This window comes from Phocoena phocoena, chromosome 14, assembly GCF_963924675.1.
Source record: "Phocoena phocoena chromosome 14, mPhoPho1.1, whole genome shotgun sequence".
Lineage (NCBI taxonomy): Eukaryota > Metazoa > Chordata > Mammalia > Artiodactyla > Phocoenidae > Phocoena > Phocoena phocoena.
The window spans coordinates 32740677-32768000 of record NC_089232.1 but is presented as its reverse complement, the minus strand read 5'-3'; the positions used below and the strand labels follow the sequence as shown (position 1 = coordinate 32768000).

The 27324-nt window shown below is 40.4% G+C and overlaps 1 protein-coding gene across 1 annotated transcript; it reads right to left on the bottom strand.

Annotated features, from left to right (window-relative positions):
- Window positions 1–6785: 6785 nt before the first annotated feature.
- Window positions 6786–26818, bottom strand: CNRIP1 (cannabinoid receptor interacting protein 1). The gene is made up of 3 exons (XM_065891447.1): window positions 26267–26818; window positions 24027–24177; window positions 6786–7797 (listed from the first exon to the last, which is right to left on the bottom strand). The coding sequence occupies exons 1-3, from the start codon at window positions 26443–26445 to the stop codon at window positions 7633–7635; spliced, it is 495 nt and encodes a 164-aa protein (XP_065747519.1). The 5' UTR covers window positions 26446–26818; the 3' UTR covers window positions 6786–7632.
- Window positions 26819–27324: the final 506 nt, after the last annotated feature.

Below are 27324 nucleotides of genomic sequence, written 5' to 3'. Positions count from 1 at the left end.
GTGAATCAGCTATCCATATACATATATCCCCATACCTCCTTGACTTCTAGTGGAGGATAAATGTATTGGAATCATTTAGGTTTTCATTCTGCCTCTTCCACTCACACTAGCTGTGATATTAACCTCTCTGAGCTTAATAATCCTCATGTTAACAATGAAAATCTTATGTATGTTATGGGGTGGTTTGAAGGATGTCACAAGATCCTATACATAGAACATCTGCCACAAAACAGGCGCACAGTGAATGTGATTTTTCTGCGTTTCTTTTCCCCATTTAATCCATCCCCCACCCCAACCCGCCTCTAAACAGAACCCTATCCAAACTAGCTCAGTCAGAGTTTATCTTATTTTTAAGCCCATAAGAGAAAAAAGATGGCTTAATCTTTCTCCTAACTCATCCCAGGATTTTTAACTTTCCCTGGCAGGAAATGATTTCTTAGAACTAACTTTTAAAACAATTTTTCTTTTTGGAGTAGTTCCACTATAGGGTCCTCAGCAGAAAAAGGGAGTAGCTGGCCGGGGCAACTCAGATGCTGTAGAACAGAAAAGGCTGGATTACGTTGTGATAATACACAACCCCCAAATCTCAGTAGTGTTTTACAATAGTTTCTCATTCTTCCCCCCCTCCAAAAAGAAGGATTGATGTAGCATAGAGGAATGGATGGATGGATAGATAAGTGATAAAGCAATGATAGCAAAATGTTAACTATAAAATCCAGGTGATGGGTTGGGGATTTCGGTTTTACACTTCTTTCAATTTTTCTGCCTATTTCAACATTTTTCACAATAAAAGTTTAGGGAGAAAAGTTTACTTCTCACTTATGCTCTAGGTCCAGTAAAGTTTGGCTAGGGTTCTGCTTCATGTCTTCTCACTCCAGGATGCGGGATGATGGATCATCTTGAAAGCGGATGGTTGCCATGGCAAAGGGAAAGAGAGCTCTGCTGGGTATTGCACAGGCGGTTGGCTGTTTCAGCCTGGAAGCAACACACATCGTTTCAGCTCACAACTCATTGGCCTGAGCTCCTCTCACATGGCCCTACCCCAGTCATGAGAGTGCAGTCCTGTCATGTGCCTAGGCAGGGGAGCGCTGGAAACATTTTGTGGGCAGCACAAAATGACGACCCTGACGTAAATAGACTCCTTCAAAGCACTGCACACCTTAACCCTGTCATCATTAATAACGCTAACATGAAAAGGCATATTCACTTCAAGAAACATCAGAGAGAAAACTCAGATGCTTTTTCTTACTCATCTACCTGCCTTCTTTCAGTCTCCTTTAAAGGGAGCAGGACTAACCCATTAAAGGCTAATATATTGCAAGCTCCTTGGCTTTTTTTTTTTTTCCCAGCCAGTCAGCCATCCAGCTAGCTCTTTTTAGAATCTCATCACTTTTTTTTTATTGAGTCAGTTCATTCTCACTGAGTCAGTCAGAAAACGTGGAAGCCATCCAGAGAACTATAGAAAGGCAGAAGTTAGATGGAAGCTGGTGACGCTTTTCAGAAACGGGGTCATCAAAGAAAATATTTGAATAAACACGATTTCAAAATTATTCTTGACTCGACATTTTAGAGGAGTCAGGAAAGACTTCATAGCTGACGTGACATTTAAGTTGGCACTTGAAGGCATCTGCTAGGAAGAAAATGGAGCAGGGCATTCCAAGCAGAGGGTACAGGCTGTGCGGTGTCAAGGAGACTGTCCCAGCTCTGAATACCTGAAGGAGAATCAGAAATCCACCGTGGGCAGAGGCTAGAGTGCCTGTCAAGATTACTATTCCAGCACAAGAGTGAGGCCAAAAATATTGTCGTATTTTTCATTGGTCAGTAAATGTGGAATAAAATACCATACTTGCTAAAAAAAAAACAGAATTAGTCTTATCTAGTGCTCGAACACTAGTTCCTATGACTTCAAATAGTCAAGGTCCTCTTCAAGTAATTTGCTGTGCAGAGAGCTATAGCTTTCTAACTGAACTGAGTTTCTAGAAATGGAATGCTTTTATTTATTGACAATAATTTAGAGTCATCTATACAGACTTAATCAATTCACAGTAATTTTGGGGGGGGGAAGGCATTGATCTAGTAGACTGCAAATAAAGGCAGGCAAAACCACCGGTTAAAAAAACAAACACGGCGGGAGTGTGGGCACAGGATGAAGTCGTTTTAAATAAAATGCATCAGAAGGAGGGTGATGAGGAGAAGAGAAGGAAGGTGTTTTGCTTGTGACATTATTTAATCCTAACACACTCTGAAGTGGATAGTATTGTCACCGTTTCACAAACGAGAAAACTGAGGCTCAAATAAAGTCATTTCTTGTAAAATCAGCTGTTTAAACTTGAGCCTTATTTTTCAAAATCTGAGACATTTTTCTTCTGTAAAACGGACATATGACATGCGCTGCCTACCTCACAGAGCTGTTGGGAGGATTAAAAGACATAACAAATAGGGACTTCCCTGGTGGCGCAGTGGTTAAGAATCTGCTCGCCAATTCAGGGAACACGGTTCGATCCCGGGTCCAGGAAGATCCCACATGCCGCGGAGCAACTAAGCCCGTGCGCCACAACTACTGAGCCCGTGCACCTAGAGCCCGTGCTCCACAAGAGGAACCGCCACAATGAGAAGCCCGCGCACCGCAATGAAGAGTAGCCCCCCGTCGCTGCAACTAGAAAAAGCCGGTGTGCAGCAACAAAGACCTAACACAGCCAAAAATAAATAAATTTATTTTTTAAAAAAGAAGAAATAACAAATAGAACTTTTGACATCACTCTTGACATTTATCAGATTTTGAAGAAATAACAAATAGAACTTATGACATCACTCTTGACATTTCTCAGATTTTAAGTTCTCTGATTCTGTCCGGATGTTTGCATATTATTAAGAACTGGGTCTTTGTAAAAGAGACTCTACGGGCTTCCCTGGTGGCGCAGTGGTTGAGAGTCTGCCTGCCGATGCAGGGGACACGGGTTCGTGCCCCGGTCCGGGAGGATCCCACATGCCGCGGAGCGGCTGGGCCCGTGAGCCATGGCTGCTGAGCCTGCGCGTATGAAGCCTGTTTGTGGAGAAAGTCTTTCCCTAACATACCTTAAAATACATTACTTCAAACTATTTATTTTTAAATAATTAAAAATATTGTCTCTACATACATTCTCCTTCTCCTTCTTCTCCTCTTCCCCCTCCCCCTCCTCTCTTTCCTTCTTTTCCTTCTCTTTCTCCTCCTCTCCTTCCTTCCCCTCCTCCCCCTCATCTTCCTCGTCCTCCTTCTCCTTCATCATCTTCTTCTTCTTCTTCATTTTTTGTATAAGACCAGAGCACAAGCTTTGACCATCACCCATGCACGGAATATTCTTTTAAACACCTTCAGTTTTCCTCTTTGCATTTTTAACACTTTTGTTTAAAAATGTATTTTGTCCTCTCTGACTTTTTAAACAAAATGTACCAAGTAATAATGTTATGTGCCAGTCACAGTTAATTTTATCTACATTAACGTATTTAATCCTCACAGCCACTCTTTAAAGTAAATATTTTTATTATCTCCATTTTCCAAATGAAAAACTTTAAACACAGAACTTCCCTGGTGGTGCAGTGGTTAAGAATCCACCCGACAATGCAGGGGACAAGGGTTCGAGCCCTGGTCCAGGAAGATTCCCACATGCCACGGAGCAACAAAACCCGTGCGCCACAACTACTGAGCCTGCGCTCTAGAGCCCACGTGCCACAACTAGTGAAGCCCGTGCGCCTAGAGCCCGTGCTCCGCCACAAGAGAAGCCACCGCAATGAGAAGCCCGCGCGCCGCAGCGAAGAGTAGCCCCCTCTCCCCGCAGCTAGAGAAAGCCAGCACGCAGCAACGAAGACCCAACGCAGCCAAAAATAATTAATTAGTTTAAAAAATGTAAGCGCAGAGATATTAAGTGACTTGTCTAAGGTCACACAGTTAATAAGGATTTGAATTGAGGCATCTTGGCTCCAGAATCTGAACTCTTAAACACTGGGTCATGATGAAACATTTGTGAAAATAATGGATAATCTTCCTAAATAAGAGTCATGATGATGTATATCAATTCTTATTTGATATCCACAGAAACTATTGTGGTTTAATTCAGGATTATGTCCCTATCTATTATAGTTTTTGACTTATTTTATCTTCTTTCAACTTTTTTCTTGGTCCTCTCTCTGTGAAAAAAATTTATTTTCAGTATATCTGTCTCTACAAATTGCCTTCTTTCCTCTAATTATTCTGCATCCAATTTCCTAAGAGCCAGACACTAGATCACCTTATAAGTTAGAAACGTCTTTAAAATATGAGTCATGAGGCTTTGAGAGAAGACCCAAGCCTTTAGTGGATGGACTTGGTGACATCTGTAACAGAGATCTTTACTTTTTGGCATGTTTTCTGTTCCCAACTGGGATCTGGATGGCTTAGATGGTTGGATAAGTGACTTCTCAATAAGCAAGGTGTCACAAAATAGAAATTCAAGGCATTTCTACTCTCCCACCTGTTCCAAAGTGTTTCAGTCATCATAATAATTAGAAGGATGGCCTAGTTCCTCAAGCTTCTGGGTAGCCACCCAATGCTTAGAAGTAGAAAGACATGGCTACAACTTGTATAAAAATAGGCTTCCAGATGGCTGAGGGGCAAAGTTACAACTCAGCAGCTTGATATAGCTGAGCACTTGAATCTGGAAGTAGGAGGAGAGCTATGCTGAGAAGTAGCCAGAGAGACTGGGCTTGAGTCCAATCATAAGTAGAACAGTAGATGCCAGGAGAGATCACTTAAGGTGGCAGATTAGCTGTTAAGATTTCCTGTTTACTTCATCTCCATCCCCTCCCCACCTCCCTTGATTCAACCTTACCTCTTAGCCTCAAGGGAAACGTACACACATGCGCGGACGCACACATTTAAACAAAATAAGGAGAATAAAGTAGAGGTACAGACCATAAATCTTAATGTGCTTTATTTTTTTTTTCTTTTTTTTTTTCTTAATTTTTTTTTCTTAATGTGCTTTAGAAGTCTACTAGCCGAACTCATCTTACCCACAAGCAGAATGATGGTGAAAAGTTGAACTCACCCAGTGTGTCTCTGGGACTTTGATGCTCCAGCTTCTGGGCTGGGGCTCTTCGGTGTGTCCAGTGACATGGGCCATGTTTCCCCCAGCCCTGCCTTAAGTCATTCCCAACTCAAAAATGGAAATGGGCAAAAGCCGCAATATTGCTTCCACCCCTCAAAGCAAATACTAAGACTCTGATGGATGAGTCACTAGCTTGAGAGTCCTTGTTTCCCAAATGAAAATATTTACCCATCAAATGTTTCAATAGGCTAAGATATGTAGTTTTCACATTTGCCCACCTTCTCATAACTGCATTTCCACTGGATATCCTGGAATAAAACTTAAGCCTCTGTCTATGGTAAACCCATTGCTTTAAATCTCTCAGTGTTTGAAGAGTGTTGGCTTTTAAAATACAGTAATTAGGAGCGGATTAGTGCTTATATTTAGCAGCAGTTAATAGACACTATCGTTTTTGAAAAACAAGCGAATTGAGAAGCATACTCCTCTCTTTTAACACCGCTCGCGATTAGCCCAACTCCAAGGCATTACTGCGCCCTGCTGGAAGCACAGCCTCATTGCAGGTAAGTAACACAGGTGCAGAGGGTTTGGGGCCAGCCTTCCAAATTCATTTCCACAAGAAACTGATTCTTTGCAATAGTCTCATTAACCTTGCATATTCTTACATGGAAGGTTCACAGGCAGCAAAAAAACAAATCCCCAACTAACTTTTTCCAACCCAATAGGATTTGTGCTTCCCAAGTGAACATTACAATATTGTTACCTTTCAAGAGAACGTTTCTTTGCTTCTTAGGGAATTCATCCTCAATCTACATGGAGTACAGCCTTTGTGCCACGTACCTTGCAGTGCCTGGGAGCAGGCAAGGAGGTCTCCATCCTGAGGTACATGCATTGTTACAGCACCACATCCTAAAGCTGCTCAGCTATATAGCTGGCTGATAGGGGTGTGGTCACCCTGGAAGGAGGAATAGAGAGAGGACAGGAACAAGCATTTTTTGATTGTCCACCAAGAGCCCAAGCCTGTGCTAGCTTTGTTGCAGCCGGTAGAGTAGTCCCTGTTTAATGGTCAGAATTGATCTATGGGTTAAGTGTGCTATTTCTACTCCAGGTATATCCCCCTCACCCTGCAACATAGATGGTGGTCTTGTAACAGAGAAGAACAAACCTGACTCCATATTGGATCTATTCCTTTAGCTCTAATCCTTGTGCTCTGTTGCCTGTGCTTGGGCATGCTGGCTCTGCACCTTTGGTAAAAGAATGTTGCCTAGAGTCTGAAATATACAGGATAGCCCATTCTCAAGGCTCTGACCTTTAAAAGTGTAACACTTTCCCAATCATAGAGAGATTAAGAAGTTGCAGAAGAGAAAATAACATTTGTTTTGTTGGAGGTTTACAGGAACATCGTGACCTGACCCACGTGGACAGCTGCAAGAACAAAGGATTCCGGCACCAAGAAGTCTGCAGCAAACAGCCACACCACCTCCCCTTTTAATATAAAAGATGCCTGAATTCTAATCTTTGGGACAGTAGTCCACCATCTACCTGGTCTGCTGGCTTTCCGAATAAAGTCGTTATTCTGTGCCCCTCCACTTCATCTCTTGATTTACTGACCTGTCGTGTGGTGAGCGGTACCTGCCCGGATTCAGTAGCAATCTTAGTAGAGCTGGCCTGGGGCAGAGGTCCACCTGCTAGACAGATATTGCCCAAATTAAGAAGGCAAGTCAAGGATGATTTTCAATGCCTTTATTAAGAAATATCAAAAGTTGATTATAGTTCCATACACAGTTTTACAAAGTTCAAGTGGAGGGGAATGTAGGGAGGCCATCAGCATGCCTGTTTGGACACCACAGTCACTTGCCAAAGAGTTAACCCTGTCACTTTGGTCACCTTGTTTAACAGTGGTCCACACAAGGCTCGTTCCCACTTCCACTAGGCCACAGCACAATACCTTACATTATTTGAGTTGTAATACGTTATAAACACTTCTTAAATATTTGTCCTTTTCTTTCGTCATTATTCTTCCCTGAAATAGCCGAGCTGTTTATAGAAAGCACAACACTTGAGTCCCATTGACTGCTGTTTGCATCACATTTTCACAAAGGCTACTTTGACACAGATGGAAAACATCCCAAGTTACATGTTACCCTTGCACACTTGGGATGGAACCCAAGCACACTGTTATTTTTTACTTGACATTTAACAAAAAAGAGGGAAGCACTCAACTTGGAAACAAAACAGCACAGTCATTCAGTGGGAAAGTTAAGTGTGGGACACAGCCTGCGGATTCCACAGAGCTCCTCCAAGTGGCCACCAGCGTGACCAAGAACAACTGGAGGGAGGAACACCAACACAGAATACAGAAAGGGAGTCTCTCGGGCAGGGTACATCATGACCTTTTATGTCAGGGACATTGCATCAGAGGGGAATTACACATTCAGAATAATCAGGGCTAGTAGATAATTGGCACCCAATGGGAGACAGCAACGGAGTGGTGTGCCTTGGTGAAGGCTTGTGCTGGGTTATCTAAAAGTGGATCTTTGAAGAGACTGTCCAACAGCATCAGAAAGCGCCATCTTCAGAGGAAGGACTCCTTGTTCACCCACATGAGACTGCGGGTCTCATTGGGCTTGCATTCGTACTCAATGACGGAGAAGGGGCTTCCCCACTGGCAGTGATCTCGCTTGTGGTAATTGTAAAACTTGACCTGCCACACCGTCTCGAAGGTCCCAATGTCAGTGAACTGAGGGAAGAGAAACACGCCCCATCAAAACCTCATTCTGCCATGAGCAAACATAAGAGTTGATGTTCGTGAAAGAGATATAACAGGGAAGAACAAATCTGACTCCATATTAGATCTGTTTCTTTTACTTCAACCTTTGTATTCTACTGCTTTTGCTTCGAGTTAAGAATGTTGCCTATAGCCTGCAATATACAGGACGGCCCATTCTCAAGGCTCTGACCTTTAAGAGTACAACACTTTCCCATTCATATAAAGATAAAAAGTGCAGAACAGAGGATAACATTTGTCTTGTTGGAGGTTTACGGGAACATCGTGACCTGACCTCCATGGACAGCTGCAAGAACAAAGGATTCCTGCACCAAGAAGTTTGCACCAACCAACTCCCCCTTCACCCCTGCCCCTCACCTTTTAGTATAAACGAAGCCTGAATTCTGACTGGGGTAAGACGGTTCTCTAGGACATTAGTCCGCCACCTTCTCAGTCTGCTGCTTTTCCAAATAAAGTTCCCCCAATAACTTGTCTCCCGACTTACTGCCCGGCATGCAGCGAGCAGAGTGACTTTAGACTTAGAAACAGATGTACTGTGTAAGGAGGTGTAATCTGTGTAATCACTCCAGGCTCTTGTGGTCTGAAAGCTTAGGCCCTTACTCTAATGAACTATCTTCCTTTATTATGAGAGAGATTTTCCTGAAAAGCTGTCTGTAAACCATTTATTTCTCTATAAAATCTTATTCCCATCCCACTCATGGCATTTGTTATCATATTGCCTTTAAATACAAATAACTCCCCAAATGTATCTGTTTCCCATATTTAGGTTCTGGAAACTTCTCTTAGAATCTCAGAATTTCAGAGGTTGCCACAGAAGGGAGATTGGGAAGAGAGGGAATGGTGTTTAATGATCGTCTTTGGTTTCTTTTTCGAAAAATAGCTGTACAAAATAACATGTGCGCAGCCACACGAAACAAAAGCTACAACTGCCCTCCCATCACTAATTTCAATTCCAGGGAAAACTATGTTATCGGAAGCATTTGTTTGTTAAAGATCCTACTTTAACTTTCAAATACTATTGAGTGTTTATAAGCCATGCCCATGTCTCAGGTTCTGATTTTACATGACCCAAAACCCTATGTGAGCACCTACTGTGTGCCTCGTACATAGAAAAATTTGTATAAGGCGTGATCCTTTGCTCTCAAGAAGTTTGCATTCCACTTCCAGAAGGAAGGCCATGCAAATACTGCACGGAATTCTACGGAGTCCTGAGCACACAATTCTCATGTAGCTGAGAAGAGGGCACAGAATACCCTAGAGGCCATTGGGCAGGGGCTCAAGTGGCCTGTAGGGTAGCCTGACCCTGCCACTGCCTCCTGGAGCTATTTAGGGGATGTGGCAGTAAACAGCATGATGCCTGTCGTTATTTTCTCCTCTGACCCACCCCCCCGTCACGGGAAGAGGCCAGGCCTGACTTAGCAGGGTTCTTAGACTTGTCAGGAGCCAGAAGACATCGTGGGGGAGGGCTGTGAGCAACAGGAGCCTTATGCTTGCGGCTGCTACAGGAGGAGGGAGATCAGGTGCTCCCCAGATAGCCTTCCAAGATGCTCTCAAAATCACAGCCTGCCCCATTGCCTCATCCTGCTAATCGGACCCTAAAACAAGGTACGGCTTGCCTTTGAGAAATCTGCTTGACCTGAAACAGAAGGTGATATACCTAGAGTCCACAAATCTTCTCCCAGGTAAGAAAATGAAGGATCTCTTTTTAGAGAGTCATAGCTTAAAGACCTGTGCACATATAGGCAGCTTTATTCACAAAAGCCCCAGCCTGGAATCAACCCAAATGTTTCATCATTCACCTGGTGACAGACACATTTTGGTATATCAGTAAAATGGCTTTTTACTCAATAATAGAACATACCGATTCAGGCAGCAACAGTGATGGATCTCAAAGACATGCTGAGCAAAAGAATCTAGACCCCAAAGAATACATGTACTATATGATTCCATTTATATATATATATATATATATATATATATATATATATATATATATATCTCCATATAACTTATAGTGATAGAATATAATCTATGCTGACAGGAAACATCTGTGGTTACCCAAGTTACCTCGGGTAGGAGGAGGGAATTGATGATTGATGAAAATGTGCAAGAGGGAACTTTTTGGGGTAATGGAAACATTTTACATCTTGATTGGGGTGGTGGTTACAAGAGTATATGTATGTGTTTGTTAAAACTCATTGATCAGTATACTTAAAATGGGTACATTTATTATATGTAAACTATACAATAAAGTTGATTAAAAATTAGAACTATGGATTTTTAGTGAGCACCAAGGAAACAGGTATTCTGAACGCTGCCAGTGGGAACTGAATTACATAGCCTTCCGGAAGGGTAATTTGTATCAAGTAAAGGTGTGAACATACTTGGGTCCAGTAATTTCACTTATAATTTATCTTAAGAATACCACAGGGTTTCGAGTAGTGAAAAATTGAACACTAACTTTCCATCCTTAATTAATTATGGCATATGTGTATAGTGGAATACTATGTAACAATTCTAAATGTAAATATTTAATAAAATTTTTCTAGTATATTCTATATTGTCACCTGAACTAAGCAGAGTACCAACAAGACTGTCTAGTGTTAATTCCATTAAAATTACACATGTGAATGCTGATGGAATAAGTTTTATTTTCTTCTATGTACTTATTTGTACTTTAAAAATTTAATGATTGAATTTTACTTTTACTAATCAGAAAAAATGTTAAGCCAAATTGTAAGTATTTACAAGTATTACCAAATAGCTAATATCCTTAATATAAAATATTATATGAATTAACTAGTAAGAACTACTAAGAACATTTGGATAAAACTGGACAGTTCATTAAAAACTTGGCTAACATCTGAAAAATATTCAAGTGTAATATTATTAGTAATTAAAGAAATACATACTTTACAGAGATATTATTCACCTATCAGCTTAGCAAACATTTCCAAATACTGGAAGCAATTTAAGCATCCAACTTTAGGAAATTATTATGAAAATGGTGAAATATCTGTACTATGAATTTATATAATCACTAAACAGGAATTTAGTTTTAATGATGAAAGAAAATGATTACAATTTTAACAGGAAAAAGATTAAAACACTTTATATACATTATGAGTTCAAATACACAAAATAAGATGCATAGAGAAAAGAAAATGAAAAAATATTAACAATAGCTCTCTAAGAAATTGTTTTTATATCTTTTCTACTTAGGTTTTCTGCAATAAATAGTTACTTTTATAATCAGAAAGAATATTTTAAGTGGTGAAATGGATCTATCACCCCTGAAAAATTAACATATATATCCCTTGAACCCTAGGGATTTAATAAATTCTATTAAGGATACATATATGCTAATGAAAATATTACAACTTTGTTTACAATAGGGTAATGGTGGTAATAATAAACCGATATCTCATTTTACAAATCACCAAGATGACTTATTATTATTTTTGACCAGCACAGGACACTGTACATTTTAAGTGCAACTGAATTAAATTAAGTTATAAAAATATTTTACAAACACCAGCTAAACTTTTGAGGGAGCAGCTTGATATCAGGCTAGGTAAGTGGGAAAGACAATACCTTTTCTGAAACAGATATAAATAAAAGTTGGTCACAAAAACAAACAAACAAAGATGATCACAACCACAGGCAAAAAAACAAAACAAAACAAAACAAAAAGCCTTAAGGCACTACACTTACACCTGAATGACCTTAAAATTAATAAAGTCTCAATCTAAGAGTTCTCAGCAACACAGGAGACCAAAATAGAAGTCTGTTGACAGCAAGTCACAGCTAAAGATATGGGATGTTTAGGTGCTTCTACTTTGTTTCTCTGTTATTAATGTTGGACCCAAGGTCTTATTAAAGTAAACTTAACTGCTGCTAAATAGGCATATGTCTTCCTCTCTCCCACACCTTAGTTGTTTTAACTTCCCATTAACCTTCTTCCTATTCTTCCTTCTAGAGTTCTATTTCCTGGGCATCTCTCTACCTAACTCAGGATTTCTTCTCTTCTGGCTAAGAACAGATGTGCTATCCAAAGCTGACATTACTCTTGAAGAACAGAGGAAGCAACTACAAGCTCTCCATTCCCTCCCAACCCATCTGTGCCTTCCAAGGAAAATTCACCCAGGCAGGCTCCCAGGTAATGCAATTATACATGGTATAATTCTGTGCATTTAATAGCTCTTTTTTTTTAATACAATTACTTTCACATGTCATTCCACATTGGTGTTGTGACTGGTTTTAACATCTCCATTTTAAGGATGAAAGAACTAATATTCAGAGAGGTTAAGTGAGTTGGCCTAGGTCTACACTGTGTAGCCAGCTAATGCTAGAGGCAGGTCAAGAAGCTAGGTTTCCTAATTCCTATCTAGAAACTATAATCAATGTACCAAATTATTTATATAAGCAAATGAGCTAACAGGTACTGAATGGTTTTTCTTTTTTCTCCCTGAGTGAGAACATCTATGAACTGCCGTGTGTAGAGTGCTTTAGGACACTACTATGGACTGAGTGTTTGTAGCTCCCCAAAATTCATATGTTGAAGCCTAAATCCCCAACGTGATGGTATCTGGAAGTGGGGCCTTCCAGAAGTAATTAGGGTGTGAAGATGGAGCCCTCATGAATCGGATTAGTGTCCCCTATAAAAATAGACACGAGAGGGATGATCTCTGTCTTTCTCTGCTTTCCTTCATGTGCGAACACAGCAAGAAAGCAGCTGTCTGTGAATCAGAAAGATTGTTCTCACCAGATACCAGGTCTGCTGGCGCCTTGATCTTGGACTTCCAGCCTCCAGAACTGTGAAAAATAAATATTTGCTGTTTAAGCCACCCAGTCTATTCTGACACTGACACTCTACTACGTACCTGGACATTTTATTTGCCCTAGTGTTCTTATAAGTTGCAAGGCTTGGTACACTTTTATTTCATAACCAATGTGGAAGAGAACCCATCAGCTTCCAAAGAGAGGAGACTCATTTGTTGTGCTCAGTAATAAATGAGGAATCTGAAGAACTTGTTTTAAACAATTTCCAGGGTGGTCTTACAACCAGATGCCCTAGAATTCCCAGAGTACTTCTCTCTACTCACCATTCCACCCAAATCCACTGGAGACATGTGAAATTCACCAAGAATAGAGTCACTTAGAAATCCACTGACTTGGGAGCACAGAATGAGATTATATTGATAGAGACATGATGTTATTTCCTTAGTAAATAAAATCAGTATAAATAAGCATCTTGGGGCTTCCCTAGTGGCGCAGCGGCAAATCGAGGCAACACAGCTTAACCATCCATGTTACAAATAAGTTTTTCACTAACCATCATTTGCCTTTTAATTTAAATTGCCTTTTAAGGAAAATTTAACTTTGTTTACAATGTTTAACAGGAATTTTACATTTATGTAATCAAAGCTTTCCATTTTCACCTTTAGATTTCTTCCATTTCTTTAAGGTTTAGATTAATTCTTTTCACTTTGATTTTTTACAAAGTTGACTTTTTACAGATAACCCTGGGATCCATCTGAAATATCTTTTTGAAGTATGGCATCCAGAAAGAACAGCAGTGATGTTTCCTCCAAATAGCCAATTACCCTAGCATCATTTAGCCAATGATTTATAAAAATCTGACAAACTACTCTGAGGTAACCTTAGACTCGTAAGAAGTTGCTTTGGTGTACCTTTAATTCAGCTTCCCTTGCTGGATTCACCTACTTGATTAACTGCATTTACTTGGGGATCTCAAGACTTCCTTATTACCTGTGAAAGTGGTTGTGTCTGTAATTTACAATACTTAAGCTTGACAAAAGTCGTAATATAGTGTTAAAACATATGTAAGGCTTTCATCACTAGAATGAAATTTTCAATTAACATTATAGTTGCTGACTTGATCAGGAAACCTTCTCTAATTTCAATTAATAATAATTCTAGGACTTCCCTGGTGGCACAGTGGTTAAGAATCTGCCTGCCAATGCAGGGGACATGGGTTCGAGCCCTGGTCCGGGAAGATTCCACATGCTGCAGAGCAACTAAGCCCATGCGCCACAACTACTGAGCCTGCGCTCTAGAGCCTGCAAGCCACAACTACTGAGCCCACCCGCACACCACAACTATTGAAGCCCGTGTACCTGGAGCCCATGCTCCACAACAAGAGAAGCCACTGCAATCAGAAGCCCGCGCACCACAACAAAGACCCAGTGCAACCAAAAAATAAATGAATAAAAATTAAAAAAAAAATACTAATTTCAATTGTAATAGAATCACGTATTACAGATAAAATACAAATGCATGGCCAATGCTCACACCAAAAGCTGTGCGAGCACTGTTGGAACAATCATTCACCTGCTTCTTCTAGAGTGGAAATTATATTTAAGAGCCTAGGCTTTGCTGCTGGGACTCATAAAATGCTAAATACCAGCTTAAATCTTTTGGAAAATGATGTACAGTATAAACATATAAATCAAGTTTGAATAAGAGGAAAGTTAAATCTCATAAAATCCAAAACTATGGGAAAACCAAAATAGACTGTCAAGTCTATGGAAAAAATAACCGTCTTAATTTTAAAAGAAGAAATCGTAACAGAAAATGAAAAATTTTAATGTAATTATATTTCTACACAATGGAAAATAAAAATAAAGCGATAGTGAGAGAAATATGACAGATACAACAGACTGTTTATCTTTATTAGGAGTCTGAGTTTTTTAAAAAATAATTTCCAACAGAAGTATTGATGAAACATGAAAGAATAATATACACAAGGAGAAACAAAATTAAATTAACATGTAGAAATGTTCATTCTTGTGATAGTGAAAAGTAATATAGAAAATCTATTTTTTTAAAGTAATTCTCAATGCTGTTTATTGCTAGTAACATTGTAAAATAGTATGTACATCTTAAAAAAAAAAAAACCAGCAAAAAGGCCATATGTGGGAACAGCCATAAAGATTCAGTTCTCTTGACCAAGTATTTTTACTCAGATTGAGGTAACTATATGCACAAAACTTTACATTATAGCACTTTTTATGATTGGACAATCTATATAGCTAATATCTGGGTAAGAGTGTAATCATTATGATATATTGTGATAGAGTCTTATGTTACCCTTAAAATTATAAAAATGAATATGTAGAAAGTTGTACAAAATATGTATTAAAAGCTATTGCAACTACAGAATGTATATATGTGGAAGGTAATCTGAAAATGAGCCATACCAAAATGTAGGGATTACTGGTGCCTTAAAAGTTTATGCACATTTCTGAACCTTGTCATGATATATTACAATTTTTTAAGAAAATCACGCAAAGCCCTTGAAATGCTGGGATGCATCCCCACACTTCTCTGTGAGTCTGTGCCCAACCAGAAAGGAATCCTACCTAAATTTGTGGGATTTCAGTCCTATTTGGTGTGATCCTAAATGACAGTATTTGAGAATCTGACTTTCTTCAGCAAATAATTAGTACCACACCCCTAAAGGTAAGTTTGTAATTTTCACACCATGTTAGGGCTGACAGTGGTCTTAGTGATCAGATAGTGGAATCCACCTATTTGCATTGAGGAAACAGGCCCATTGAATGAAGGTTTGCCTGGGATCACAGTTAATTACAGAAGTAGATGGCATCCCAATACCTTAATAATTTCCAGTTCTAATTCTGACATTCCAGACGTTTCCTCAGGCACCCATAGCACTGATGTTTCCCTTGGTGAAGAATGTAAATTTAATAATCCAGGAACTTCCTGCTTAATTGATTGCATTTACCTGGATATTTCAATGTTTTGGTGTTGTCTGTGAGAATGGGGTATGTCCATACTTTTTAAAACTTAAGTTTGAAATATTGGTAACTTAAAAACATTGTAGGATAATGATGAAGGCTAGCTGAAAGCTTCACCACTAGAATGAACATTTGAATTTAACATAAGAGCCGCTGACATGATCAGGAAACCTCTAATTTCAATTGTTTTCCTTAGAATCAGCCTATTACAAATAAGATACAAATGCATGGCCAATGCTCAAACCAAACACTGTGCGATCATTGTTGGAACAATCAACTATCAATCACCTGCTTCTTCTAGAGTGGAAATTATATGGAAGAATCTAGGTTTTACTGTTGGGACTCAGGATTCATTAGTTACAGCATAGAGATCCTTGTCACTACAACATCCTCCCAAAGCATCTAAAGGCTCTCCAACCTTTCAGCCGTGCCTGGACAGGCAATCCAGACTTATGGTGAGTAAGAAAATCTTTTGTTTCATGACTTGGTCTAAATCATTCTCACATTAAAAAAATAACTTTGTTTCATTCTCATTCAAAATTATGTAGAAGTTCTCACTTTACAGATCCAATTAAGAAGTGTTTAATTGAGTTCTTTCTAAAATAAGTTAATCTTCCTCCCTAGGGTTCTGTTTACACCTATAGCAAAAGAAGTATGACTCCAGCCTTCTAAAACCAGAGCAAGTTATACCTCTGGTCCCCTCAGCCCATACTGGTTCCAGGGAGAAGGTGGGGAGGTCTGCTCTCCTGCTCTGTGACCACCTGGAAGATGGGGTACAGTCTCATCTATGGTGACCACTCCTGCACTTGACCCAGTGCTCAGTACCAGTTCAGTGAAAGAATGAACAACTTAAAGTTAGCTCACTGGCCCTTGGGCTCTCATTAAAATTCTGACAGATGGCCAATAGGCACATGAAAAGATGCTCAACATCACTAACTATTAGAGAAACACAAATCAAAACTATAATGAGGACCACTTCATACCAGTCAGAATAGCCATCATTAAAAAGTCTACAAATAACAAATGCTGGAGAGGGTGTGGAGAAAAGGGAACCTCTGTACGGTTGGTGAGAATGTAAATTGGTGCAGCCACTATGGAAAATGGTATGGAGGTTCCTCAAAAAACTGAAAATAGAACTACCACATGATCCAGCAATCCCACTCCTGGGCATATACCCAGACAAAACTATAATTTGAAAAGATAAATGCACCCCTATGGTCATAGCAGCACTATTTACAATAGCCAAGACATGGAAATAACCTAAATGTCCATTGACAGTGAATGGATAAAGAAGATGTGATATATATATATATATATATATATATATATATACATACATACATACACACAATGGAATATTACTTAGCCATCAGAAAGAATGAAATAATGCCATTTGCAGCAACATGGATGGACCTAGAGGTTATCATACTAAGTGAAATAAGTCAGAAAGAGAAAGACAAATACCACACGATGTCACTTATACGTGGAGTCTAAAATACTATACAAATCAACACATCTATGAAACTGCAGACTCACAGGTATAGAGAACAGACTTGTGGTTGCCAAGCGGGAGGGAGAGTAGGGGAGGAAAGGAATAGGGGTTTGGGATTAGCAGAGGCAAACTATTATATATAGGATGGAAAAACAACAAGGTCATACTGTATAGCAATGGGGAACTATATTCAATATTTTGTGACAAACCATAATGGAAAAGAATATGAAAAAGAATATATATATCTATATATATGTATAACTGAGTCCCTTAGCTGTACAGAAGAAATCAACACATTGTAAATCAACTATACTTCAACAAAATTTTAAAAAATAAACAAAAATAAAATTCTAATAACTTTATTTTTTTTATTAATTAATTTATTTTTGCTGTGTTGGGTCTTCATTTCCGTGCGAGGGCTTTCTCTAGTTGTGGCAAGCGGGGGCCACTCTTCATCGCGGTGCGCGGGCCTCTCACTATTGAAGCCTTTCTTGTTGCGGAGCACAGGCTCCAGACGCGCAGGCTCAGTAGCTGTGGCTCACAGGCCTAGTTGCTCCGCAGCATGTGGGATCCTCCCAGACCAGGGCTCGAACCTGTGTCCCCTGCATTGGCAGGCAGATTCTCAACCACTGCGCCACCAGGGAAGCCCTCTAATAACTTTAGTATTTGCAGTTTTGCTTCGAGTTAATGTTTCCTTTCAACTCTAATTACATATGCTATTCTCGATACACTACGGTAGAAGGACACTTATGATTTAAAAGAGATTTATTTTGATCCACCAGCCCTTTGTTGGATGTGTGATCTTCAAATATTTTCCTAGAAGTCTAAAAATACCTTTTAAAATGTGTTTCTGTAGAAATGGATGATTTCCTCAGAAAAACAACTAAAATTGACTCAGTAAAATCTTCGAAGCCCCCCAAAGGCAAACATTATGGACTAAGTTGAAAGTTAGGGATATTCCTTCCAAATACCATTATTTTGGATCCTGACTTTTATGGGGAAATTCTGTCAGACTTTCAAGTAACAGCTAAGTCCTATGCTATGTAAATTGTTTCAGAGCACAAACTATGAAAATGTGCCCAATTCTTTTTATTAAGTTATTTACCCTAACACCACATCTTAAATGGTGAAGAATCTTCTAATTGTCCTTTGCCTATCTCCTACATATTGCTACTAGACCGATTTTAACAACATGCAAATCTCGTCACATTACCAGGAACTGGAAGTCCTACATTGAAATGTTTTTAAAAATGGGGAGTTGGTGGGTGAAACTTACATAGAGAATTATAAAATCTGACAAAATATAAACAAAAACTATTTGAAGGCTTTAAAAAGCAACTAAAAGCAGGACAGAAACCAGAGTTACCCTTGAAAGATCTCAACTATAACAGTTAAGAATTGTCCGTGCGGCTTTTTTGCTTGAGGGTACTCCCCAATCCCCTGGCAGTTCTGGCCCATGTAAATGGCAGCTTTACCTGCGAGAAGTGGCAGAAGACAGTGTTCAGGGCTGGCAGAGCAGCTGGAAATTTAGGGAGAAAATCCTGGAAACAAGAGAGCTACGGAAGAGGTGAGACCCAAAATCTGACTATAACTCTGCCATAATTCTTCCCTAACTGCTTGTATGGGCTGGTGGGAGGGAGCTTCTTCTGCTTGAAAAAGCAGACAAACCAGTAAAGAGTCTCTTTTCTTCTTTCTTTTCCAAACAACAGAAGTTTATTGTCTCACAGTTTGAGAGGTTAGATGTCCCAGATCAAGGTGTCAGCAGGGTTGGTTTCGTCTAAGAGAAGACTTTATTCTTGAAAGAGAAAATTATGCTGAATAAGATTTGTAAGTTCACTTTTTGTTTGTTTGTTTGTTTTGTTTTTTTAATTGAATGCATTCCCAAACCTGAGAAGTTGGAATCTTACTGGTTTGAAAGTATCAAAGCAAAGGGCTCAGGACTGGCAGAGCAGCTGGAAATTTAGAGAAACCTCAGGGTGGATGGATCCCAAAATCTTAGTATAAACTGTCCAATTCCTTGGCTGACTGCTAAACTCCACTGGAACAAGGGAACCAGGCTAGAAAAGCAGCAACTGGAAGTTGAAAAAAATTAAGCAGAGATATCAGCTGCTACCCTGCTGAGAAGACAGAATTTGTAGTTTGAGTCCAGCAATGTTACTAGAATTGCTAGAATTTAAAAAGAGACTAATCCTCAGAAGAATAAAAGAAACTAGAATCAATAATATATTATCTACAATGTTTAGTTTCTAATCAAATATTATCAAACATGTAACAAAACAGGAAAGCATGACCCACATTCAGGAAAAAAAAGTCATTCCTACTCTAAATGGGGCCAGATACTGGATCTACCAAACAAGTATTTCAAACCAGCAATTATAAATATGCTCAAAGAAGTAAAGGGGCACATGGTCTCAATGAGCAAACATAGGGAATCTTGAGCGATGGAAACTATAGAAAATACAAATAGAAAACTCTAGAGCTGAAAAGTACAATGACAGAAAAAATTTCAGAAAATAAACACAAGAGTAGCCTGGGAATGGCAGAAGAAAAAAAATCACTGAGCTTGAGTATACATCAATAGAAATGATCTAATTTGAACAACCAATTTTCTTTTAGGAAACTGGACAGGACTGTAAAGATCTGTGGGATAATACCAAGCTGTCCGATGTGTAATTGAGGAACTACAAGAAAAGAATAAAGTTGAAAAGAAATTTGAAACAAAATAACAGTTAAAAATACCCAAATTTGGAAGAACACTAACTTACAGATTCAAGAAATTCAGTGAGCCCCAAGAAGAAAAGATTCAAAGAAATGCACACTTCAGTGCATATAGTCCAACTATGGAAAACCGAACTGTACAATATACAAAGAGATCATTTTACTCTGTGTGTATATGTGTGTGTGTATAGCCTCAATTAAAATACCTTAATGCAAACAAAAGAAGGAAATAAATAATTAAGATAGGATCAGGGGACTTCCCTGATGGTCCAGTGCTTAAGACTCCAGGCTCCCAATGCAGGGGAGCTGGGTTCGATCCCTGGTCGGGGAACTAAGATCCCACATACCACAAGTAAGCCCATGCGCTGCAACAAAGACACAGCACAGCCGTAAATAAACAAACAAACAAACATACAAATAAAAACTAACTTTAAAAAAAGATAGGATCAGAAAGCAATGAAACAGAAAAATAGGCCAGTGGAGCATATGAAAACAAAGCTGGGTTTTTGAAAAAGCCAATAAAATTGATAAATCTCTAGCTAGACTGGTTGGTAGAGGGGGGGAATGGCAAATTATTAATATCAAGAATGAAAGAGTGGACATCATTAGAGATCCTAAGACATCAAAGTATGGTGGAGGATTATTACCAACAACTTTGTGCCAACAAATTTGACAATTTAATTGAAATAAATGGATGATATCAAAGACCAATTACAAAAATTAACTCAAGGGACTTCCCTGGTGATGCAGTGGTTAAGAATCCACCTGCCAATGCAGGGGACACGGGTTCGAGCCCTGGTCCAGGAAGATCCCATATGCCACAGAGCAACTAAGCCCACGCGCCACAACTACTGAGCCTGTGCTATAGAGCCCACGAGCCACAACTACTGAGCCTGTGTGCCACAACTACTGAAGCCCTCACGCCTAGAGTCCGTGCTCCGCAACAAGAGAAGCCGCCGCTATGAGAAGCCTGTGTACCGCAACGAAGAGTAGCCCCCGCTCGCTGCAACTGAGAAAGCCCGCGTGCAGCAACGAAGACCCAATGCAGCCAAAAATAAATAAATTTATTTAAAAAATTAACTCAAGAAATAAAACCTGAATAGCCCAATATCAATTAAGGAAATTGAATTTGTAACTAAAAACCTTTAGACAAAGTGAAATGCATGCTTTTATTGGTGAATTCTATCCAACATTAAATAAGAATAATATTAATTCTATACAAACTTCCAGAAAACAGTAGAGTGAACAACTTTCCAAATAATTTTATGCAGCTAGTATTATTACTCTGATACCAAAAACCAGACAATGACAAGAAAAGAAAACCATAGACCAATATTCCTCAGGAACACAGATATAAAATCCTCAATAAAATGTTAATGAGGGACTTCCCTGGTGGTCCAGTGGTTAAGAATCTGCCTTCCATTGCAGGGGACGCGGGTTTGATCTCTGGTCGGGGAACTAAGATCCCACATGCCATGGGGCAACTAAGTCCGTGCGCCACAACTACAGAGCCCAGCCGCAACGAAGAGCCCAAGTGCCACAACTAAGACCCGCTGAAGCCAAAAATAAATAAATAAATATTTTTTTAAAAATGAAAAAAAAAATGTATCATACATAGAAAAGCTTCGGGATTCTACCAAAAAAAATCCCGAACAACTATTAGGACTAATAAGTGAAATCAGCAAGCCCTCAGGATTCTAGATGAGTATAGAAAAAATCAATTTTACTTCTACATACTAGTAATAACCACCATTTATAGTAGCATTTAAATATGAAATACTTAATGGTAAATTTAACAAAGTACGTATAAAATCTGTACAGGGAACACTGTAATACATTATAGAGAGGAATTAAAGAAAACCTAAATAGGCAGATATATTCATGTATCAGAAGGCTCAATAATAAAGTGTCAAATCTTTCCAAACTGGCATATAGATTTAATGCAAACCCAATTAATACCCCATGTTTTGGAGAAATTGACAAGCTCATTCTAAAATCTATATAACAATGCAAAGGGCCTAGAATAGTCAAAATAACTGAGTAAACAAAGAGGGAAGATTTAGGCTATCTGATTTAAAGACTACATTATAGACCATGAAACAAAATTGTTTGGGCTCTTCTAGGTCTTTTGCATTTCCAAATTTAAAAGATTGATATATAATTAAGTATGTAAAGTAACTGGAATTCTCATACATTGCTGGTTGAAATATGAAATGGTACAGCAGTCTGGATATTTCTTATATGGTTAAACATGTACTTACCATGTGACTCATCAAATCTCCTCTTAGGTATTTACTCAACAGAAATGAAAACATCCTCACTCTAAAACTCATACTCAAATATTCATAGCAACTTTATTCATAACCTCAAAAGCTGAAAACACCCCAGCTGTTCATTTATTGGTGAAGGGACAAATCAACTGTAGTATATCCTTCCCATGGAATACTACTCAGTGATAAAAGGAACCAACTATTTATGTGACAACATTATGCTACAATGACGTTATACAAGAACATTATGCTAAGTGAAAGAAGTCAGACACAATGCTACGATTCTATTTACATGAAATTCTAGAACTGTTAAAACTAAGTTATTGAGACAAAAAGGTCAGAGAGGGCTAAGCCTGGGGCCATCGATTACAGATGGGCCTGGAGGAATTTTCTGGGATGACAGAAATGTTCTATATTTTTGTTGGGGTGGTGATTATACAGTAGTTAAAATCTATGTAACTGAATACTTTAAATTGGTGTGTTAACGTATTTACATACAATGTGTATGTAAATTGCTTATCAAAGTTGACTTACAAACCTTCAATGAATTGCCACAGGCATTAGGATAAATTCAATAAGGAAAGAAGGTCCTGTAACATCTAAACCCTACTTTCCTCTCCAGCTTAATCTTTTTTTTTTTTTTTAATTTTTAAAATTTTTATTGGAGTATAGTTGATTTACAATGTTGTGTTAACTCTGTCTTACCCTTGAGCCAGTCTCTGCCTCACTGTCTGCTCCAGCTATACAGGGCTTCTTTCTACTCGTTCACTGAAACACATTCTGCTCTCCCCCAGCTGTTGATCCTTGTACCTCCCTTTTCCTCAAATGCTCCCTCTTCCCTCAACTCTTACATATCTTTCGTTCTTTCTCAAGAAAGCCATCCCCTAAATCTTGAGCTAGACTAAGACCCCTGGTATATATCCCAAGGGTACCACTACTGTTTCAGCACATTTTGTCTAATAACAATGATCTACTTTATTATTGATAATCATGTATAAAGTATGTTTTTCTCCTCTAGATAAGAAGCCCCATGAAGCCAGGGATATCTATTTCGTTCACCACTCTTCTCCCAGTGCCTGATATATATAGGAAATCCTTATATATTTGCCAATAAATCAACCAAACAAACAAAAATGTTAAAACCCTAAATGAAATATTAGCATATTGAATGTAGTAATATATTACAAATAATAAATGACATTAAGTAGGGTTTATTTTAAAAAATAAATGGAAGTTTAGTATTTCAAAGTATATTTTATATTTATTCCATTAATATATCAAAGAAGAAAAACTATCTCCGTAGATGGGAAAAGGAATTAGAAGAAATTCAACACACCTCCCAATTAAAAAAAAATACCTCTTAGTGAACTAGAAACAGAATGCTTTAACATAATAAATATTTGAAACTAACATTGTATCTAACAGTGAAACCCTGGAGACAAGGATTACCACTATTAGTAGGCAACATTATTCTAGAAACATAAGCCAATGCAGGAAGGCCAGAAAAAAAAATCAAAAAATGACACAATTATATGTAGATTATGACTGTCTACCTGAAAAACCCAAGATCGTCAAATGAAGAATTTTAGTAAGCAAGTTCAGTAAGGTGACCAATTACAAAATACACAAACACGTACTGTAAAAGCAATGTATTTAAAACAATGCAGCTTTGGCATAAGTGTAGACAGATCAATGGAACAGATTACAAAAATGTAGGGAGAGACTTAAATTTTTGCCACATAAGAAATTACTATGAAACTGATCACTGGAGAAGCATGGATCATTTAATTAATTGTACTTGGACATTATGAACAAATATATTCGAATATGAAACCATGAATTGAAATAATGTTTCATATTTTCTTTTCCATGGTTTCCGCTTGCCTTGGCACCACAGTCCAACACCCAAGTAGGCCTTACCGGCATGGTGATCTGGATGGGCTGCCGTTCTCCACTCTTGGTTGGGGCCACACCTTCTGTTTCATATGTTCCTGTATATACGATTCTGTCCCCATCAGGCTCTTTAGACTTCAGTTCCAGCGGGACAAGCACACCACCAATGGAAATGTTCCTGCAATGGACTTGAGTTGACCACATATGGTAGGAACTAGCTTAGGCACCCTGTCCTGGTCTGGACCACAACTCCAGGCAAAAACCCCATAGGGTGTGGCTAACAGAGACACTGTGGTGTGGCAGAAAGTTCTGAGAGTTTAGAGGGCTTGACTTACCCAGCTAACCAGTCATGTGACCCTAGGTCAACTACTTAATCTTTCTGGACTGACATCAGTATTCTCATCCAAAGTACTTGCACAAGGCTGAGTTAGACTCTGTCAATGGTCTTCCTCTTTAGTTTCTCATCTGTGGAGCTATTAAAAACCTACCTATACCCACCCCATCTCAAACCCCAGAGAATAGGATTCAGTTGGTCTGGGGTGTGGTTTGGGTACTAGAAAATTTATTTTAAGGTTGCATAGGTGATTCTAATGCACAGGTAGGATTGAGAATCACTGAACTAGTTCTCTAATGGTTTTTTCTTCTGTTCCAACAATCAGGGGTCCCATAATTTGGGGTACTCTTCCTCAAGCCAGCCACACACCAAAAATTCTCACTGGCATCATTTCTTCATGTTAGGGTAATGGTTCTCAAAGTGTCATCCCTGGACCAGCAGTATCAGTATCACCTGCTAACCATCAGAAAGCAAATTCTTAAGCTCCACTCTAGATATAGTAAACTAGAGTTTACTACATCTAGGATGGGGCTCAGCCATATGTGTTTTAACGAGCCCTCCAGGTGATTCCGATGTAGACTCAAGTTTGAGAACCACTGGGTTAGGGCACTGAAAAACTTTGATAAAATTAAAGTGTAACAAAAAAAAATAGTTTTATCATTAACACAAATTTGTTTTTACATTAACTTGAAAAATAGAGAACTATCTTGAAGGAAATAGAACAGATAACTTGGTAGAAGGGGTTTTGCCAGGAAAGAAGGGAAAGAAAAAGTCTGCATTATAACACTGAACAGAACACTGGGGAATGTGAGGATGATGGGTGCTTGGAGCTATCAGTGATGGGGACAAGTAAATGGACCAAGAGCATTAGACACAACTCAGGTTTGGCTCTAGGTCGTTCAGTTGGAGCCTGGCATCTAGAAGGCCAATACAAGTTTGTTGAATTAACAACTACTGGAGGACACTTAAGCTATAAAAGGTGTCAGGTGGATTCAAAGCCCTCTCCACCCCACCTCCCAAGCTCAGCCAAAGGTAGATACAGTATAGGATGGTTTATTTCCTCTTTCCACGCTGGACTTTACACCATGCTTACGTGGAAGCTGAGAGGTAAAGGGTTCCAGTCCTGGATACTTCCCCATAAGCTACTGCACCCTCCTACACTGACTTGCCAGCCAGAGCCTACTGGATGCATCAACCTCTGGTAGCAGAGAAGAGATAAACCTGCCACGAATAAATAAGTATAAAAAAACCATCCTTTTGTTGTCAGGATGTTGCTAATCACCAGGCTGAACAGACAATTCGGGAGAAAAAGAAAAACACCAGGCAAGGAAAACCGGGAAACTAGGCCTAAGCAGAGGAGGCTGCCTTCCGTCTTGCTCTTCCAGTTCCGGGGTCCCAGGCTCATAAGGGTTGATGGAGGAGTGGGGAGCATCCCTCAGGGAGCCCCAATAATCACCCGCCCCCGACTTTACACCTCATTCCTCAGCCTTTCTCTCTCCTTCAGCCTCACAGAACGGGGCAGAGGACCGAGATTTTGGTAAGTGAACCCCGCGGCGAGCTTCTCCCCTCTGCCCCACCCCGGCCGCCTTCGGGTCCGCGCCGATGGCTGCACAGAAGGGATGAAAATTCTACAGGGAAAGAAAAAAGCCCCCAACCCCTGGCTTCCTGTCGCTGTTTTAAACATCCCACCCCGCGAGACGTGGAGGGAAGCGAGAACAGCGGAGACAGTAGTGTAAGGCAGAAGACGGGACCTAGGTTGCACGGAGCTGACCTTATACCCGCCCCCCACTTCCTCCCCGCCAACCTCCTGGGCCCGCTGGGCGCGGTGCGAGGCAAGAGGTGCCCAGGAGAGGCTCAGGCTGTCCCGGGGGCCTCGGTCCACCCCGCGTACCCCAAGTGGGGCCGGTCAGCCGCTGCGCGCGCCCGCACTCACTCGACCTGCAGCGTGGTGGGCTTAATCTTCACCTCCACCTTGTAGGAGGAGCCCGTGAGCAGTTTGATGGTGCGGTTCTGGCCGAAGCGCTGGCCGTCCACCTTGTAGAAGACCGGGCCTTCGTTAGGCTGGATGCGCAGCGCGATGGAGAGGCGCACGAGGCCCGGCAGGTCCCCCATGGCTGGGCGCGGGAGGGCGGGCGCGGCGGCTCGGGGGGGGCGGAGGACTGCGCTGGCTGCGACCCGGCGGCTAGAGCGCGGTGGGCGGAGAGGAAGCGAGCGGAGGGAGAGGGAGGTGGTGGAGAGAGGCTGCGGCTAGGAGTCCGAGCCGTCGCGGCCGTCAGCCCCGGCTTCCGAGGAGCAGCTCCCGAGGCTATGACCCCCCGCCCCCCTTGGCGAGGAAGCGCGCCCCAGGGACAGCTCCGAGGTCCCGAGCTCCACCATCCCCCGCTTCCCGTGCCTCGCCCTCCGCGCACCAAGGGGCTCGCTCCGGCCCGCAGGCCGCGGGCTGCTCAGCGCAGCTGGGTGGGAGAGAGTTAATCCTGTTTACGCACTACAATCCCCTCCAGCTGGGGAAGAAGACATTTTGACTCCTCCTAGAGCGGCGCGGGGCGGGGGGAGGAGAGGATTGGGAGGGAGAGGGTAGGTCCTGGGTTTAAGTGGCACTACACCAAAGGGCGACACCTCGGAATCTGGACACCCCCTCTGTCAGCGAAGGACTGCGGATACCATTGCTTGCAGATCGAGCCCCAACCAGGCAGGAGGAGGCTGAGAGGCGAAAGGGAGACGGGAAGCGGGGCTGGAAACCGTTAGCCAGTGATTTTAATCTCAGGAAACATGTCTTTCCAAAGCTTAGGGGACATGGCTGAGGGAAGGCGCAATTCCATCTAATGTGGACTGCACGCCATGCTGAACTAGGAATGTGTGCAAGAAAAAGAAAATAACCCATATATATTCAAGGGGCTACATCTTCTCATGGGTGTTTATTTCCATTATGCATATCCTTGTCTCAAGAATGACACCGTGTAGTGAATCACATATATTTACACAGATCTTGTA

Bases quoted from the DNA above. Each gene is read 5' to 3' on its own strand.
- CNRIP1 (XM_065891447.1), bottom strand. From the start codon at position 26,445: ATGGGGGACCTGCCGGGCCTCGTGCGCCTCTCCATCGCGCTGCGCATC. The intron at 24,178-26,266 runs GTGAGTGCGGGC...AGTCCATTGCAG, and splicing joins CCCACCACGCTGCAGGTCGA to GAACATTTCCATTGGTGGTG. The intron at 7,798-24,026 runs GTAAGGCCTACT...CTCTTCCCTCAG, and splicing joins CCATCCAGATCACCATGCCG to TTCACTGACATTGGGACCTT.